The following is a 16,325-nucleotide window of genomic DNA, read 5'->3' as shown; positions in this document are numbered from 1 at the left end:
CTGTCCAGAGGTCGAAACAGGTCGCTTGGGAGAGGCGCCATTGTGCGCGGGTGGCGATTGCCCGCTTCTGTGCATGTGCGAACGGCGATTGCCCGCATGTGCGCATGGCAATCACCGCTCCTGCGCATGCGTGAACGGCGGCAAACCCGCCAGTTACTTCCGGGTTTGCCGCGATCACAACTTGGAACAACTGTAAGAAGAGGGGGTGGTAAGAAGAGGTTCAACTGTATTCACAAAATGCAAGTCCAGTCAGATTCGAATACACAGACACAGAGCCATTAATACAAAACCATACACACCAAAATACCTTGGAAAGTGTTTTGTCCAATGCTGCAAGATATGGATTTCTTATCTGACTAAGGGCAGAGTTGTATGTGCTTAATTCTCCTCTGCAAAGCCTATCATTACAGCAGCTCTTTTAAAGAAACATACCTCTCCTCTCCAAGCTGAGCTCTGAAATCATAAGTAAGCTCAGCTAGATCAAAAGTGGCTCCAATGATGGGAAGAGACCACCTAGAGAGTAGAATCAGGTAGGTGCAGAAGGAGGCCTTAAGCATCCGCATTATGGACCAAAGTAGACATGGCATTCAGTATGTTTCCCTGCAGCATGGAAGTGACTGGTTAAACTCCCTTTCCCTGCCTGGACTCAGCTATACAGGTGCAAATAAAACGTTTCAAGTGTGTTGTAAATTGCAATATACAAATGTGGCACTAGATGGTGATAGTGAGCTATGGCAAATTCAATGTATTTCCCCCCCCCCAAAAAATAACGTTTTTTAAAAAGGCATTTTCACAGCGTTTTTTATACATACCTCGGCTTAGTCCGCTGCGGTTTGAGTACTCACGGTTTGAGTACTCCGCGGACCCGGAAATGTTTACTTCCTGGTTCCACGGATGTGCAGAAGCGATCTGCGCAGCCTGCACATGCGCAGAAGCGATTTGTGCGGCACGCGCAGAAGCGCTCTATCGGCGCTTCGCGCACGCACGGAAGAGGCACTCTGTTTAAGTACTGCTCGGGGAGCAAATGGCTCCCCGGAAACAATTGCATCCTTAAACCAGTACCACTGTATGTGTGTAGATTCCACCCCTGTTGCATGAAGGCCATTGCCAAGCCCTCCTCCTGCACCAACAGCTTCTTGTTTGCATTTTAGAAAATATGACGTCTAACTTTGCCCACAAGTTGTCTTGATAGATGTAGGTTTGGGGAGGGCTGTAGCTCATTGCAGAGCATTTGTTTTTTAGGCAGAAGGTCCTAAGTTCAATCCCTGATGTCTTCGGGTATGGCTGGGAATACCCGACACCCTGGAGAATCACTGTTAAGTCACTATAGACCATGATGTGCTGGAGGAAGCAATGTGGACTCTGTGTAACCCTATGAACAAAAAGGTGTGTGGTTTTGCCCTTAGGCCAGGGGGAATCACTCACTCGTTTTCTCTGTGAAAAGGCGATTTAAAATAAAATAAAACTGATCACCATTTTTAAAAATCAACGCAGGCTCGTGAAGCAGCTACCACACTCCCGAAAAAGCTGGAGTACTCAGAATGGGGCAAACTATTTTAAAGTGGGATTTTACTGATATTAGATTATTGCTGCTACGACTCTGTGGTATAAATGATATGCTGTTTTTTGTGATGGTTTCTCTGTTGATTTCGTTGAGGCTGTAGGAAGAAGGGAATATTGGAATCTTGAATAAAAATAAACGAAGGAACTGTGAGACATGCCCCTTTTAGGGATCCTTCAGACCCAATTCGAAATATAGGGCAGCGGGCAACGTCTTGTCACATTTACAATTGCTTGTTCCTTGCCGGAAGCATCAAAAGTGTGAACCAGAGATTTGCACCTTTGATGTGCAGCAGAATGCTCTGAGGAGTTAACAGCCAATCTTAAGAAAGTCTTTTTGGCACCTTAACATGAGCTTTCAGGCACCAGAGCCTACTTCATCAGCCGTTATCCATCGCAGATTCCCAAGTTGCTCCTGTACATTTTGCACATTTTTCCATAATTCAGCAACCACAGAAAACAGGAGTTGGCTCTTAAGACTATCACACCTCAAGGTCACAACACTTCTCCCTCCCTTGCTGCTTCCCAACCCACTGCTGGTTGCCTTCATGGACCTGCAAAAGCTCACTTACCTGCTGAATAACTTGCCATATCATACAAGTGGTGTCCCTCGAGCCCGAAATTAAATGGATTCCACAGAAATCCATAGCCAAGCAGGTCACTATATCTGAACGGAGAAGGAATGCCATTAGCTGAGGACAGCAAGATACGTTCCCAATTTTTAAAATGCAATTTAAGAGAGACTGTGGCGTGCCAGCTTCTACAAAAGCAGGCACGTGGTTTTACGCTGCAAAGCAGCCAGCTGGAAGAATGGTTTAACGGCAAGGATGTCAACAGGACTCGAAATAAGAAGTGATGCGGCTATCCAAGGAAATGATGGTGATCATACGTTTGGAACAGCAGTGGGAAACCTGATTTTAAGAAATCGTATTAAATTAAATTAATCTGGTTTGATTTGATTTGTAATAATTTGGAAAATTAATAAAAATAAATTGGGGGGGGGGAGGTGAAGAGAGAGGAGGAGACTTGGTGGGTTATCTGGGCTCTGAATCATACAATGAGATTACCAGGATCACTTTGGTAAGCAGAACTACTATTGCAGCAAAGCAGCAGAGGTAGCTCTAATTCTTTGTGCTGTGAGGAAGGGGGAATCCATTTCATAAGGGACTTCCTTTTGCATTCCTCGTTTGTGCACGACTCTTGCTAATTGATCAAAGCAACATACTGAAATACCCACCTCTCCCTCTCCCACCCCTACCCTCCGTTATCAGAAATGACTTACCCATGTGCCTAATATGCTGTGCCATCAATTTCCCCTTTGTGAGCGATGTCACTCTGATGCTGTTGTCCCAGTGGCCTCCACTAAATAGCAGCTTTGCATCATGAGATGCTACAAACAACTTGGGTGTAATCTCCAGTCCTGGCGCAAAAGGACCACTCACGCTTCGTTGTGTTCTGCAAACAATTGGCTACGTTAAGGTCTGTGTTGCCTACTCAAAGGCATTAATTTCTGCTACCTACAATACTCACAGCCCAAGCAACCTAATTTCAAGATGAATATAAGTTCATTAAACTTACCCGCACAAATACAGAAAATGAAATAAAGTTATGCAAAAGACAGAGAAGCAATTCGTAATTTATTGAAAATCCCAAAGCTCAGCAATGAGCTTTATTATTCTCATACTAGCTATTAGTATGAGGCCTATTAGTATGGCAGGTAGCAAGATGTGACTCTCTTATCAAAGTGACTAAGATAAAGGTGGCTATGAAGATCTGGCCATAGTTTGCTGGCTCAGACAAAATGGAAACTCTGGTTTGCCTCAAACCATTACAGAATAGCAGAAGGTGTGGGCCCAATGCTTCTCGTTGCTTATCCACATGGCTTGGCATGTCTGAACCACTCAAATATATTCAAAGCTGGCAAGTTTCACAGCTGAGCATAGATCTGAGTCGAGGCTGAGAGATTATTGCCCATGTTTGAACTACTGCACGACACCAGCTTTTAATGCACTCCCCCCCCCCAAGGAAAACACTTCAGACGTCTGACGAAAGTCCTCCTGAATCATGGCACGATAAAGACCAGAAAATGATCTTTATTCTTATTTTACTCACTTGGGATTTGTGACAGTTTGATCTCTCAGAAAAGTGAAATAGTTGGAGATATTTCTGTCGTAAGGCAGCCACCCGTGAGTTCCAATGATGCAGTTCTGACTCACTGTTACCTTCAGAAGAATGTGTATGGAGAGAAAGCAGAGAAACGATCAATGATTAAAGCAGTGTGTCTAATTAGCTACATTTATATAATGATCAATATCAAGGAGGAGCACAGCTGATTTTCCTTCTCTTCTTTCCTCTCCTACTTCCCCCCTTGTTTAGATTGTAGTAGTAGCAGTAATAATGATGATGATAATAATAATAATAATAATAATAATAATAATAATAATAATAATAATAATAATGCAACAAGGGTAGAGATGCATCTTTATTGCCATTTACCAGGCACTGTAATAATAATCTCATCTACTGGAAGTGCTTCAGACCAGGGCAAAGTCAGCTCAGTAGAAATGATAACACACCAAGTTACAGCCTGTGGTTTTTCACAGTTATACAGGACAACAGCATCATCATCATCATCATCATCATTATTATTATATTTATTGAATTTATATACTGCCCTATACCCGGGGGTCTTAGGGTGGTTCACAGAATAAAATCAAGATCTAAAACCACAAAATACATAATAAAAATTAAAAAACAACCGAATAGCCCCCCGCCCCAAACCAAATTTTAAAAGGGTATAGGATGTAAATCAGATCAACCAAAGGCTTGGTTAAAAAGGAACGTTTTTGCCTGGCGCCTAACAGTGTATAATGAAGGCACCAGGGGACCTCCCTGGGGAGAGCATTCTATAGATGGGGAACCAATACAGAGAAGGCCCCGTTCTCATGTTGCCACCCTCCGAACCTCTCGAGGAAAAGGCACACAAAGAAGGGCCTCAGAAGATGACCTCAGAGTCCGGGTAGGTTCGTATGGAAAGAGGCAGTACTTGAGGTACGGTGGTACCTCTGGTTAAGAACTTAATTTGTTCTGGAGGTCCGTTCTTAACCTGAGATACCACTTTAGCTAATTGGGCCTCCTGCTGCCGCCGCACTGCCAGGACACAATTTCTGTTCTCATCCTGAAGCAAAGTTCTTAACCCAAGGTACTATTTCTGGGTTAGCGCAGTCTGTAACCTGAAGCGTTTGTAACCTGAGGTACCACTGTATTGCGGTCCGGAGCCGTTTAAGGCTCAATAGAATACAAATTGCTATTGAGCTCAGTTGACAATTCCAAACAGCAGCAGCAGCAGCAGCAACACACTCTTCAGCACATCCTACTCACCAAAATCTCTGGGCTCCCTTGTGACATGAAAGAACGTGACTGATTCCTGGGGACAATGGACTTAACAATAGGTATCCCATCGCTGATCCCCTGAGAGAGAGAGAGGAGTGGGTGGGTGAAAAAATAATTTCAGTTGGCAACAGTTGGATGAGATTGGGCAGACAGTATTTGGCAAAGCTCCCCATGATATAAACAAGTTGTGCAAACCCTCTTGATACAGCAGTCTCCAACATTTTTAGAGCAAGGCTCAACCTTTAGCCCAACCATGCATTTGGGGATCCACGCCCTCAGCTTTCCCCTTTCTCCTTGTAGGGTTGCTGTTGAGATCCATTTTGGGTCAGAATGCATCCCAACAATGGCTGGGATGGGAAACTGGCTGCCCTCGGATACTGCTGGACTACAACTCCAATCATTGCTGACCAATGGGGTCAAGCTGGCTGGGGCTGATGGGAGTCCCGCTTCAGGTTTCTGACCCACCAGTTGAAATCCAGTGTCTTGGGCTCATGTACCCTAAAGGCTCAGGGCAAGGAAGTGTAGGAAAGGTACGCTACTCAGCAATGTTATTCTCCTTGCCACTCCATCCTATATATGAGATGATGACTGGGTATCTTCTTCTTTGGCGATCACTCGTAGCCGAGTAAGATTGTCTTCCATAAACACGGTTTTAACAATGAGTCCGTAAGTGACTGTGGAGGCCAATTCTGGATCCACACATCCTTCCACAATGGGGACATTGGTTTCCAGGCGATAGTTGATCATGGTGAGGGTTTGCCAAGCGTGCCTTCCTCTTAGCAAATTTCTAACTTTCATCTGGAGTTTGAGTGTCTTCAAAGCCCACGGCACCTTTGGTAAAGGCTGTTCTCCAACTGGAGCGCTCGCAGGCCAGTGTTCCCCAGTTCTCTGTGTTTACACTACTTTTTTTTTAAGATTTGCCTTGAGAGTGTCTTTAAACCTCTTTTGTTGACCACCAGCATTACGCTTTCCATTTTCAAGTTTGGAATAGAGTAGTTGCTTTGGAGGACAATAATCAGGCATCCGCACAACATGGCCAGTCCAACGAAGTTGATGTTGAAGGATCACTCTGCTGTTAATCGCCTTGCGAGAAGGCATGGTGAGTGAAGCACGGTCAGGACTCGCGCTCATAGATTTTGTGGAACAGTGTCAGGGGACGTTGCCTCCACCGGCGCCAAGCCAATCTTATAAGAGACCAGTACATGCCTTTGAATACATTGCATGCATCACAGATAGGTAACATAAGCCTTGCAACGAGAAAAACATGCTGATATCAAATTCATGTGTAGGCAATGTTGTCAAGATGTTACCTCAATGAAGAATGACTTCATTTCAGGGAGGTGTTGGAAGAGGTGAAATGCGGCGTTTTCATTTCTGGTCTGCTTCTGCACCACTTCCACCGCAGACAACCTCACAGGATGCGGCTCCTGGGTGAAACATAAATAGCAGGGAAAGTCGCAATTGTGGAAGCCTTCTTCAAACCTGGCAACGGAGTTACTAGGAATTTAGGCATGCCTATCCATGCACAATTATCGGGCAAGCATATTTTGCAAGGAGCCTAGGAGAACAACTTAGTAAATCTAGTACAAGAATGGCAGGGCAAAACTAATAATAATAACAGTAATAATAATTTATTATTTATACCCCGCCCATCTGGCTGGGCCTCCCCAGCCACTCTGGGTGGCTTCCAACATATTAAAATACAATAATCTATTAAACATTAAAAGCTTCCCTAAAGAGGGCTGCCTTCAGATGTCTTCTAAAAGTCTGGTAGTTGTTTTTCTCTTTGACATCTGATGGGAGGGCGTTCCACAGGGTAGGCACCACCACCGAGAAGGCCCTCTGCCTAGTTCCCTGCAACTTGGCTTCTCGCAGTGAGGGAACTGCCAGAAGGCCCTCGGCGCTGGACCTCAGTGTCCGGGCAGAACGATGGGGGTGGAGACACTCCTTCAGGTATACTGAAGGATACTGAAGTATATACACTCACACAGGGCTCTCTAGCCAAATTAAAGTTTTCAACTCTGCATATTTATTTGTTTTTCTACATTTACAGCCCACAATTCTCCCGCCGTGGTGTGCATGTGGTTCCCAGGCACTGAACAGAGCCAGACCAACTTAATTTCGAGAAGACAGTGGCCTTGTGTGCCTTTGGACCACACACAAACACACACACACACCCCAGAAACAATATATTCTTCCCCTCTTTTCCCCTCCATTCAAAGCATATCCAAAAGTAGTGTTTCAGTGCAAGATGGATTAGCTTTGATAGCAAACTTGTGTTCTCTATTGCTGCCAAAGGACTTACCTTGAGTAGCTGACAAGGTGTTTGTCCAAAATTATTAATCATCCCTTCTAAAGCTTTCCTTTCTTTCTCGTCGGTCAAGGCATCAAGATCTACAGCTCCTGGGACGACAATAAACCAATCAGCATGGCAAATGCCATTCAATGACACAATTTAGGCACAAAGACTTTCCCCTAATTTATCTGTTATTGGGAGGCATGTAGTTGCTGCCTCCTTTGCAACTGTTCCCATGATGCTCCTTTGTAAGGGATGGAGGCCTTTGTATTAGAGGTTACCGCCCACACACTCCTGCGCTTTTCTGCTTGAGTGGTGGCACCTCAGTAAAACCACTTCTTACTGTTTGTAGCAGAGTTTTCCCCGGAGGCAGAGGACAAGAACAGGAGTCATACTCAAATTCTTCAGTCAAGAGCTTCTTTATTGCTTGACTAGTTAGGCAAGCATTTATGTTACTATTATATACAAGCTATTTGCATTCCTTCTTTCTCTCTCCAGCATGGTGTAATCTCAGTCCAGTAATTAACAATCCCGACACAGCAAAACCCACAGTATCAGCAGCACACATTGTCTTACTTCCAACCTTGTTGTCAGTGTGTGTGCTGACAGTGTGTGTGTGTGTGCTTTCCTCGTGCGGAAATTGCAGCCTGCAACTTCCTGCCTTTATTTGCACCTCCAGCTGACACCAGTAAAGCCCAGAGTGCCACTCCTAAACACTAAAAAAAATTCTGGAACCCTCTTTAATGCTTCCTGGAACTTTTATCTGTTTCTTAAAGAATGTTTTCCTAACACTTTGCCCCCCCCCAACCTTGATGTTTCCAGCTCAATGGGAATTAGCCATAGAAATCAGGCAGAAATCAGCAAGGTGCAATAATTTTGCCATGTAAATCACATTTAACTCCTTCCCACATGATACGATGACATAAGAGTAACATATAGCTTCGTACCTTCATAAGTACAGTAATAAAACACATTCAGGGCCTCCACCGCAGCTAGCCCTCTCTGTTTGTAGCCAAAAATCAGATCTATCCACTCATGGAGATGGGCAGAGACATACTCCGACTCCTAGGACAGACGGAGAGAACGGGTTTCAGCACTCGCAGGAAAAGTGGCAGTGAAGGCCGCTGTGAAGTATTGTACACGCAAATCAAATGGTAGCAACAAAAGGTACAGCTTAAGCCTTGTGGGCAGCATGTACTATATGAATTTTCGACACTCCACTGAACCCAGAGGGCAATAGCTCACCAAAGCTTTCCTGTGTTTAAAAATGAAGTCCTCAGGTGACTGGGCCCATTTCGGGAGGAGAACATCATTCACAACTTCTTTCGAGATCTGCAGCTGACCCAAGCTGAAATCTGCAGAGCCACAATTAAGACAACATTAGTAGCAATTAGGCTGCTATCAACCGTGCAAAACAAATAAAAGCATTTATCAGGAGTTTTAAAGTCTATATGGAAGGGAGGTGAGAGGACAAAAAAACCGCTGCTTCGGAAAATGATTACTTTGCCACAGAAATGGATTTCAGAAACGGTTACACAACAGAGTATATCAGGGATGAGGAACCTGGGAGGCATCAGTTTCGCCACCTCTGGATAACATTAAAAAAACCCAATAATCTGGCTAAAAACAACTCCCATGTTTATTAGCTATATCTGAATTTCTATGTGCCCTACAACTAAGGGATCAAAATTTCAGCCAAGCACTTTACTTAGAATAGTTAACTATAACCAGGCAGCTTCTCCTGGGGGAAATAAATGCACAGCAAGAAAAGCACTCCACTGCTTACTGTTTTGATTCTCCAAGAACTCTGGAAAGTAGAAGAATTCTGGGATTAGTTCTTTCACATCATTGGGATTCTCCATGAGAGCTTGCCAGGTAGCAGGAATGGAATGGAACTGCCGGTCCGCACAGTCAAATCTGTGGGTTAGAGAACGCATGGGGCATGTCCTGAGAAATCTCTGAACACAATCCAAGGCTTAAGGAGGGATACTATCAATGCAGAGGCCGAAATTCCGCTTAAGCAACACAGCTTTGACAGCTTAAATGGCCCAATCCTACCATCACGTGGTCCGCAACGGTGTTATGAAATTGTTATAAGAAAAAACTGCTCCTTTTCCCTTATGGGGTACCCAAAAGCCCGCATAGAGTCCTTATGTGGGTTCTCTATCGGTAGGAGGAAATAACAGAGGCCAACCAGAGAATATGGGGAAGCAAAGCAGCTAGTAAGCCTGATCTTTATTGAACTGTTGCAACAGGGCCCCCACTCACCCCACGCAGGGAGGGAGGGAGGAGAGGAACCCAGAACATTGCTGTGTAAGCCCTTATACAGACTTTTGAAATTGCCACCCTGTAGCTCAAGACGCAGGTGGCGCTGTGGGTTAAACCACCTCTGGGTGATGGATTGTGCCGAAATGGGGGGGAAATTCTAACTTATCTGAAAAACCATTGTAAACAGTTAAAATCGTTCGCAGGACTGGAACATCACTTGTCATTTAATGGTAAATTTTGGACGCCATGGAGAGGTAAAAGATTTTGGATTATCACGAAAGATGCAGGAGGAAACGATTAACAATAGGACCCACAAAGGGGAGGAGGGAAGTCCAGGAGATTATTTGGAATCTTGTTTCTATGCTGTACGTTTGATATGTGACTGTAAAGTTTTAGTATGGAAAACCAAGAAAATAATTTAAATTTAAATAATAATCTCAACCACCTTCCTGTATATTTTTATAGCACCATCCTAGCATGTTTAGTAAGCCCCAATACGTCCAATGGGATCTATCCGCTAGCACATGGGTTTAGGTGTGTGGCCTCGTTGTTCTTAATTTATTGCATTTTTATTCCTCCCTTACTCCAAGGAGTTCTGGGCAGCGAATACGCTGGCTAGGATAAGAGGTGGCAAATGGCCCAAGTTTGAGAGAACTTCCCAAGAGGAGGAGTCTGAGCGGGGCTCTGAACTTAAATCTTCTTAATCCTAGGGTGGATCTAAACACAGGGCTGGGGGGGCACTATAAATAAGCCAGAAATCAGGAATTAGGTCGTTATAACGAGAGAGAGAGAGAGAGAGAGAGAGAGAGAGAGAGAGAGAGAGAGAGAGAGAGAGAGAGAGGGAGAGAGGGAGGGAGAGAGAGGGAGAGAGAGAAATCTTATGGAAAATCATGTTTTAAAATTTCCTGCTTTCTGGCGCCATCTGGTGTTGCATGTTTGCATTACATTAAAATTGCTGTTTCTTTACTAATGTAGCTAAGTCCCTCGAATGACAGCGCAACCACTCTGCCACACTTGTGGGTCTCATTCTATGGATGACAGCAGGGCAATTTCGGGCTAATATTAGCTTACAATCCATGTAAAAATCACATTCATTTTGTCCAATGGAATGCAGTACTGTTTTAACCCAATTCTTTGTAAGATGTGTGGCTTCTCTGAAAATGTTTGCAAAAGTGCTCACCTCCCGGGGGGTGGGGGGTGGGGAGAGCATTTTTCCAGTATGCAGAGATGTCATGATACGATCATGTAACTGTCTTGTTTTCCCCCAGGTTAGGGAAAGTAAAATATGTCAGCTTGCATTTCTTAGTGCAGAAAGTACTGGTCTGATGTGTAGAGATCTTCCCTATTCTAATTAATTCAAGGGGGTCCCGGAAGCTTCTCTGTGTGAAAGAAGCAAGCAGAAAGTTCTTGGTGTTTGGGTTATTCCTTCAGAGAAGCTGAGTACAGCTGGCTTAAACTGGTCCTGTTATCTCTTTCTGTCAAGGTGATGCTGACTATAAAAGTAGGGCCAGAAGGAGGCTGGTTTCACCCTTTCTCTTTCTCCCCTCCCCTTTCTGGTGTGGTGTTCTGTACATAGTTAGAGGGACGTGGGTGGCGCTGTGGTCTAAACCACTGAGCCTCTTGGGCTTGCTGATCAGAAGGTCAGCGGTTCGAATCCCCACGACGGAGTGAGCTCCCATTGCTCGTTCCCAGCTCCTGCCAACCTAGCAGTTCGAAAGCACACCAGTGCCAGTAGATAAATAGGTACCGCTGTGGCGGGAAAGTAAATGGCGTTTCCGTGCGCTCTGGCACTTGTCATGGTCCTCTGTACGCCAGAAGCGGTTTAGTCATGCTGGCCACATGACCTGGAAAACTGTCTGTGGACAAATGCCGGCTCCCTTGGCCTGAAAGTGAGATGAGTGCCACAACCCCATAGTCACCTTTGACTGGACTTAACCGTCCAGGGGTCCTTTACCTTTACCTACCTCTGTACATAGTATGCTTAAGGTTTAGACTTATTATAAGTTTAATTTAAGTCTGCTGCAACTGGATTTCCTATGGACAGTGCCAATCCTGAATGTATTGGATTTGTGACCATGATGCTCATTTGCCTTCAGTAGCAGTAAAACTCTGCTGGATGAAATACAATTGCATCTGGTCTATTTTTTGGGGAATCCTGCAAAGTGTTTAAGTTGTTACTCTGCTAACTATACATTTGAATCTACTCTGGATCGATATTTCCATGACAAAATATGCCAGAGACTTGTGCTTTCCAGAGAGAGGAGGGTTCCTCCTTAACCGAGACAGCAAGGATGGAGATGTTTCTGACTGATTCATGTCAGACTCATTCATACCTGCCACTCTGAAGCTGGATATGCAATGTGGTAAAAGGCTCTACCCGGATGAGGTAATGCATGACTCCAGCTGCGTTGGAATAGTGAGTGCCGTAGTGGAACTTGTCGACGATTCCAAGTGGATCTTCAAAGTTCTCATATCTTTAAAAAAGAGATGGAGAGAGAGAGAGAGAATAGGGGTTCCATAGCTGAATTATCTCAGCAATTGAATCAAATGCTGATTGCTGGTATATGAACACTTCAGGATCCCACTCCCCACCCCCAGATGTTATTCTGTTACCGGTTAGCACCTGTGATATTAAAAACAGTCTCCCTCCAAAAATGTTTGGGAAACGGTGCTCTCACAGGGTGTTACAACTATGCTCACTTTAGAACATTGGGGGAAATACAGAGCAAGACACATATTTTGGGAAGCAAGCATTAGTCTGAAAGTAAGATGAGCTAGTCAAACAGCGCTCAGATCACTTTAACTTGAGGTCTACAGCAGGTTCTTCTGAAGCCATCATTCGGGAGTCCTGAGGTATATATACCCGCCACATTCAGATGTAATGACAAACCGTGGTTGACACTTACTATAGTTTGTTTGAAGGAACCCAATTTGAAACTTTGTGGTTAAGCAAAGCCAGTAGTAGCAAGAACTTTCAAGTTCACCTGGGGGTGGATTGAAATCCAAAGTATTTTGAATGATCTGAGAGGCTCCTCTACCGGCTCTGCAATGCCATCTGCCAAGTTTCTGAAAAGCTCCTATGGCTTTACACAGCACAAAGTCTCAATGATGAACCATGGTTATTTTCTTTACCATGGTTATTTATCAATACGATCAATATGGTACCTTGGTTCCCAAATGGCTTAGCTCCCGAACGTCGCAAACCCGGAAGTAAGTGTTCCAGTTTGTGAACGTTTTTTGGAAGCCGGACGTCCGTTTCGGCTGTCAGCATTGTTTCCAGGGCCAATCAGCCAATCAGAAACCGTGAACGTTTTGGAAGTCAAACGGACTTCCACAACAAATTGAGTTCGGGAACCAAGGTACCACTCTAAGTGTGGTATCTCGGCTGTCAAACACAATCCGTTCTGGAAGACCTTTTGGCTTTCAAAACGTTTGACAACTGAGGCGCAATGGGCAGTCGGCAAATTCCATTGAGAAAATGGAGAAAGCATGAGAATCATGCAGTTTCTTGAACTGTGTCAATACGAAATATTGCACACATGGCATTTCCTCATATGTGTTTGATGTCCCCAAGAAGGTTTAGCTTCTTGCGCTGCTCGAAGACAGGAACACTGTAGCTCTAAATGAAGCAGCTGGCTCTCTTTTCCCTTGAAGCCTCAGTTCGTTCCTGCATTTTGATAACGGAAGCATTCACTCCCGGGTTTTCGGCGTTCGGGTTCCGAATTGTTCCGAGGTTCCACTGTATAGTTATTCTTGCTTTCCCCACCACCACCGCCCTGCCCACAGCTTCAAGGATTGCTTCCTTCCTTGCTGGTTTGGGCCACATGTGTCTCAAAAGGCTGTTAACAACTAAACTGGCACCTATCGACTCCCACCTACATTTATCTTCCATTAATTTCTTTACCACCATATGAATCAACAGCATCATTATCAGATGGAACACAGAATAGGAAGGTAAACATACTAAGAGCTCCCCCCCCCCCAAAAAAAAACCCCAGAAAGAATGCAAATTTAACTAAATACTTTGGTCATTTTAAATGAAATACAGTACCTTTCCAGGACAGCCTTGGCGTTCTTTTCATTTGCCACGCCAATGGGCTTGGACAGATCCCTGAACACAGCAGGGTTATTGAGATCCAATTCTTCTGAAGTATAATCCTGTAGGACCCATGGAAACTTGAATAGGGAAGACAAACAGGTTTCAGATCTCACCTCTCTTCTCCCCACAAATGTAAATACTGAATTCTAGTCTGAAAAGAATACACTGGGGAGGAAACTTACTACAGGATACTGCGCAAGGTCATTATAGGTTCGTCCTGCCATTGTGTTTAATTGAATGAGGTAGTCAAAGTTTGATATCTCTCTGTTCACCCATTTCTACAAATAAAAGAAAACGAAAAATTGAAGCTATTGATGAGCATCACGGTTCTGCCACACATCTTGCCAGCATCTGAATGAACCAAACAACATATCTTCAGGTGACAAAATTAAGGGAGGAAGGGGAAAATTCAAGTTTTCACGTTTATTTATTTTAGACTTTTATCCCGCCCTAACCCAATGGCTCAACGTCTCTTAAAGTTGTAAACAAAACCACAAGGCTTTCGTTGGAATTCCTTCCGGTTCTGCACCACTACCGGCCATCTGGAGTAGGCTTGTGTTACCACAGGCTTCCTCAAGCTCGGCCCTCCAGATGTTTTGAGGCTAAATTCCCACCATCCCCGACCACTGGTCCTGCTAGCTAGGGATCATGGGAGTTGTAGGCCAAAAACATCTGGAGGGCCGAGGTTGAGGAAGCCTGTGTTACCATTTGACAGTGATGGCTTTCCTGGAGGGAACCCTGGGCATTCCTGGTTCTAGGAAGTGCATTAGAAATTTCTAAGAAAGAGCTAGAGCACTGGAGGGTCCATATGACAAATGATCAACCGATTATGTCCATGTGCAAGCTTCTCTGTCATGTTTATGGGCAATGGGCAATGGGCATGCACAAATCAAACATTTGCGCCTGGTGTGGATAACCAAACATCAGCAGAATGGAAAAACCCAGCCATATCTGGAAATGCACACCACAAATTAGGGCTTATTGTATTATACTTCGCCAACAGGCTTTTCTTAACATAGGGATCGGAACACAAAGAGGTGGCGTTTGCCTTTTGTATATTTATTCTACGTATTTTTATAGCACATTGCAACTCAGAAGTGGCTTGCAAAAAGTATTATTTTGTCAGCAGAGCGGACTATTGGGGATGTTATATAAAGCAGGGATGAGGGAGCTGTGACCTGCCAGCGATTTGTTGGACTACAATTCCCATCAGCCCCCAAAGCACAGCCAGTGTTCAGGGCTTAGGGGAGCTGTAGTCCAGCAGCCAACAGAAGACCACAGGTTCCCCCTCCCCGATATTAAAAAAATGGGTTTTTTCCTGGGTTCTAGGAAATTACTGAGAGAGAGAAGGGTTAGGTTCCAGGCTTTTTAAAAGGGCAGGAGGAAGCTACCCAGCTTCTACCCTACTACAAAACAATAATTTAAAACAAAAATTTCCCAAGCCATTCCTGGCAACATCTTCCTACCTGGGTCAGTCCAGATGCTTTAAATAATTCTTGTGGAGATCTTGTCCCACTAATATGTGGAGAACACAGAGACAGAATTCGGCTGTACACTTTATTTCTTGCCTATAAGAAAGTACACTAGATTAATTAATCCAATAAAATGCCAAATAAGCATTCTGGAAAGAATATAATTTTCCCCTTACTGTTTCCTCCCACCCCGCACATGAATTTAATGACTGTTGAATCAAATATTATTATGTCTACTCAATCCAACTAAGTCATACTCAGAGCAGATCCACTGAAATCATTGGACTAGTTACTTGAGTCCATCGATTTCAATGGGTCCAGTCAGAATATGTCTAATGTTAAATATTGCCCATTAATCTTCTATGTCTGGTTACACAATTGTCTTTTTCAAGGGCCAGTCCAATGAATTTGCTTTAGAAGCCTGCTATTTCGCAGCCAATTTAACAGCTTGATGATAAAATCATGCCTTTGATTTCCCCTTTAGCACTTTATCAAAGAATTACGTATGGTACATGGCAAAAGTGATTCTCAAACATTCTCAGAGTAAAAAAAAAAGTTGCACAAATATACAAATCTTTACTCTCTTATGCTATGATGGAAGGCAGATTTTAGTAGGTTTATAGTTACTTTTATCAAAGAGCCGGATTTTTGTGTTTAAAAAATTCCTCAGGGCACTATATATAAAGGGCAAATCAACAAATAGTACATGATACCCTCAACCAGTCAAGAATGTTTACATTGTACAGCTGAGTTGACCCTGTCCATCTTTTTACCATGCGGTAATTGCCGGAAGTCACCTTGTTACAAATTTTACCCTTTTAAGAATATGTACCTCCTTTTTAAAGTTCAGGAAGTAATTGGTCTGGTCAACAAAGAAGATCTCCAAAGCGGACCGCCTCAAGTTATAGCGACGCAAATGAATCTCTCGAATCTGAGAAAGAGGCCATTTGAAATCAAAACCTATACCTGGAAAGAAAAGAACTCGGGTCATTGTTGTGAAATATGTTGGGCGGGCATATAACTTATTGTCCCGGTACGTTTCCGAGACCAATTCAAAGTGTTGGTGGTGAGGTGACCTTTAAAGCCCTAAACGGCCTTGTCCCAGTATACTTGAAGGAGCGTCTCCACCCCCATCGTTCAGCCTGGATACTGAGGTCCAGCTCTGAGAGCCTTCTGGCGGTTCCCTCACTGAGAGAAGTGAGGTTGCAGGGAACCAGGCAGAGGGCCTTCTCAGTAG

The 16,325-nt window shown here is 44.1% G+C and overlaps 1 protein-coding gene across 1 annotated transcript in view; it reads right to left on the bottom strand.

The window, feature by feature from the left end:
- The window catches only part of NBEAL1 (neurobeachin like 1), a 133,490-nt gene that overhangs the window by 17,420 nt on the left and 99,745 nt on the right, over nucleotides 1-16,325 (bottom strand). Inside the window, exons 38-51 of the mRNA XM_060281908.1 lie at nucleotides 15,921-16,054; nucleotides 15,083-15,184; nucleotides 13,799-13,894; nucleotides 13,569-13,693; nucleotides 11,851-11,991; nucleotides 9,036-9,166; nucleotides 8,495-8,604; nucleotides 8,197-8,314; nucleotides 7,259-7,356; nucleotides 6,264-6,380; nucleotides 4,942-5,031; nucleotides 3,673-3,782; nucleotides 2,843-3,015; nucleotides 2,133-2,227 (exon numbers count right to left, since the gene is read on the bottom strand). Coding sequence (XP_060137891.1) covers nucleotides 2,133-2,227; nucleotides 2,843-3,015; nucleotides 3,673-3,782; nucleotides 4,942-5,031; nucleotides 6,264-6,380; nucleotides 7,259-7,356; nucleotides 8,197-8,314; nucleotides 8,495-8,604; nucleotides 9,036-9,166; nucleotides 11,851-11,991; nucleotides 13,569-13,693; nucleotides 13,799-13,894; nucleotides 15,083-15,184; nucleotides 15,921-16,054 — 1,640 coding nt within the window. The remainder of the gene's footprint in view (nucleotides 1-2,132; nucleotides 2,228-2,842; nucleotides 3,016-3,672; nucleotides 3,783-4,941; nucleotides 5,032-6,263; nucleotides 6,381-7,258; nucleotides 7,357-8,196; nucleotides 8,315-8,494; nucleotides 8,605-9,035; nucleotides 9,167-11,850; nucleotides 11,992-13,568; nucleotides 13,694-13,798; nucleotides 13,895-15,082; nucleotides 15,185-15,920; nucleotides 16,055-16,325) is intronic.

The sequence above is a fragment of the Zootoca vivipara genome, chromosome 1, assembly GCF_963506605.1.
Source record: "Zootoca vivipara chromosome 1, rZooViv1.1, whole genome shotgun sequence".
In the NCBI taxonomy this organism is placed as follows: Eukaryota; Metazoa; Chordata; class Lepidosauria; order Squamata; family Lacertidae; genus Zootoca; species Zootoca vivipara.
The sequence above is the reverse complement of the archived record's forward strand: the minus strand, read 5'-3'. Positions and strand labels throughout refer to the sequence as shown.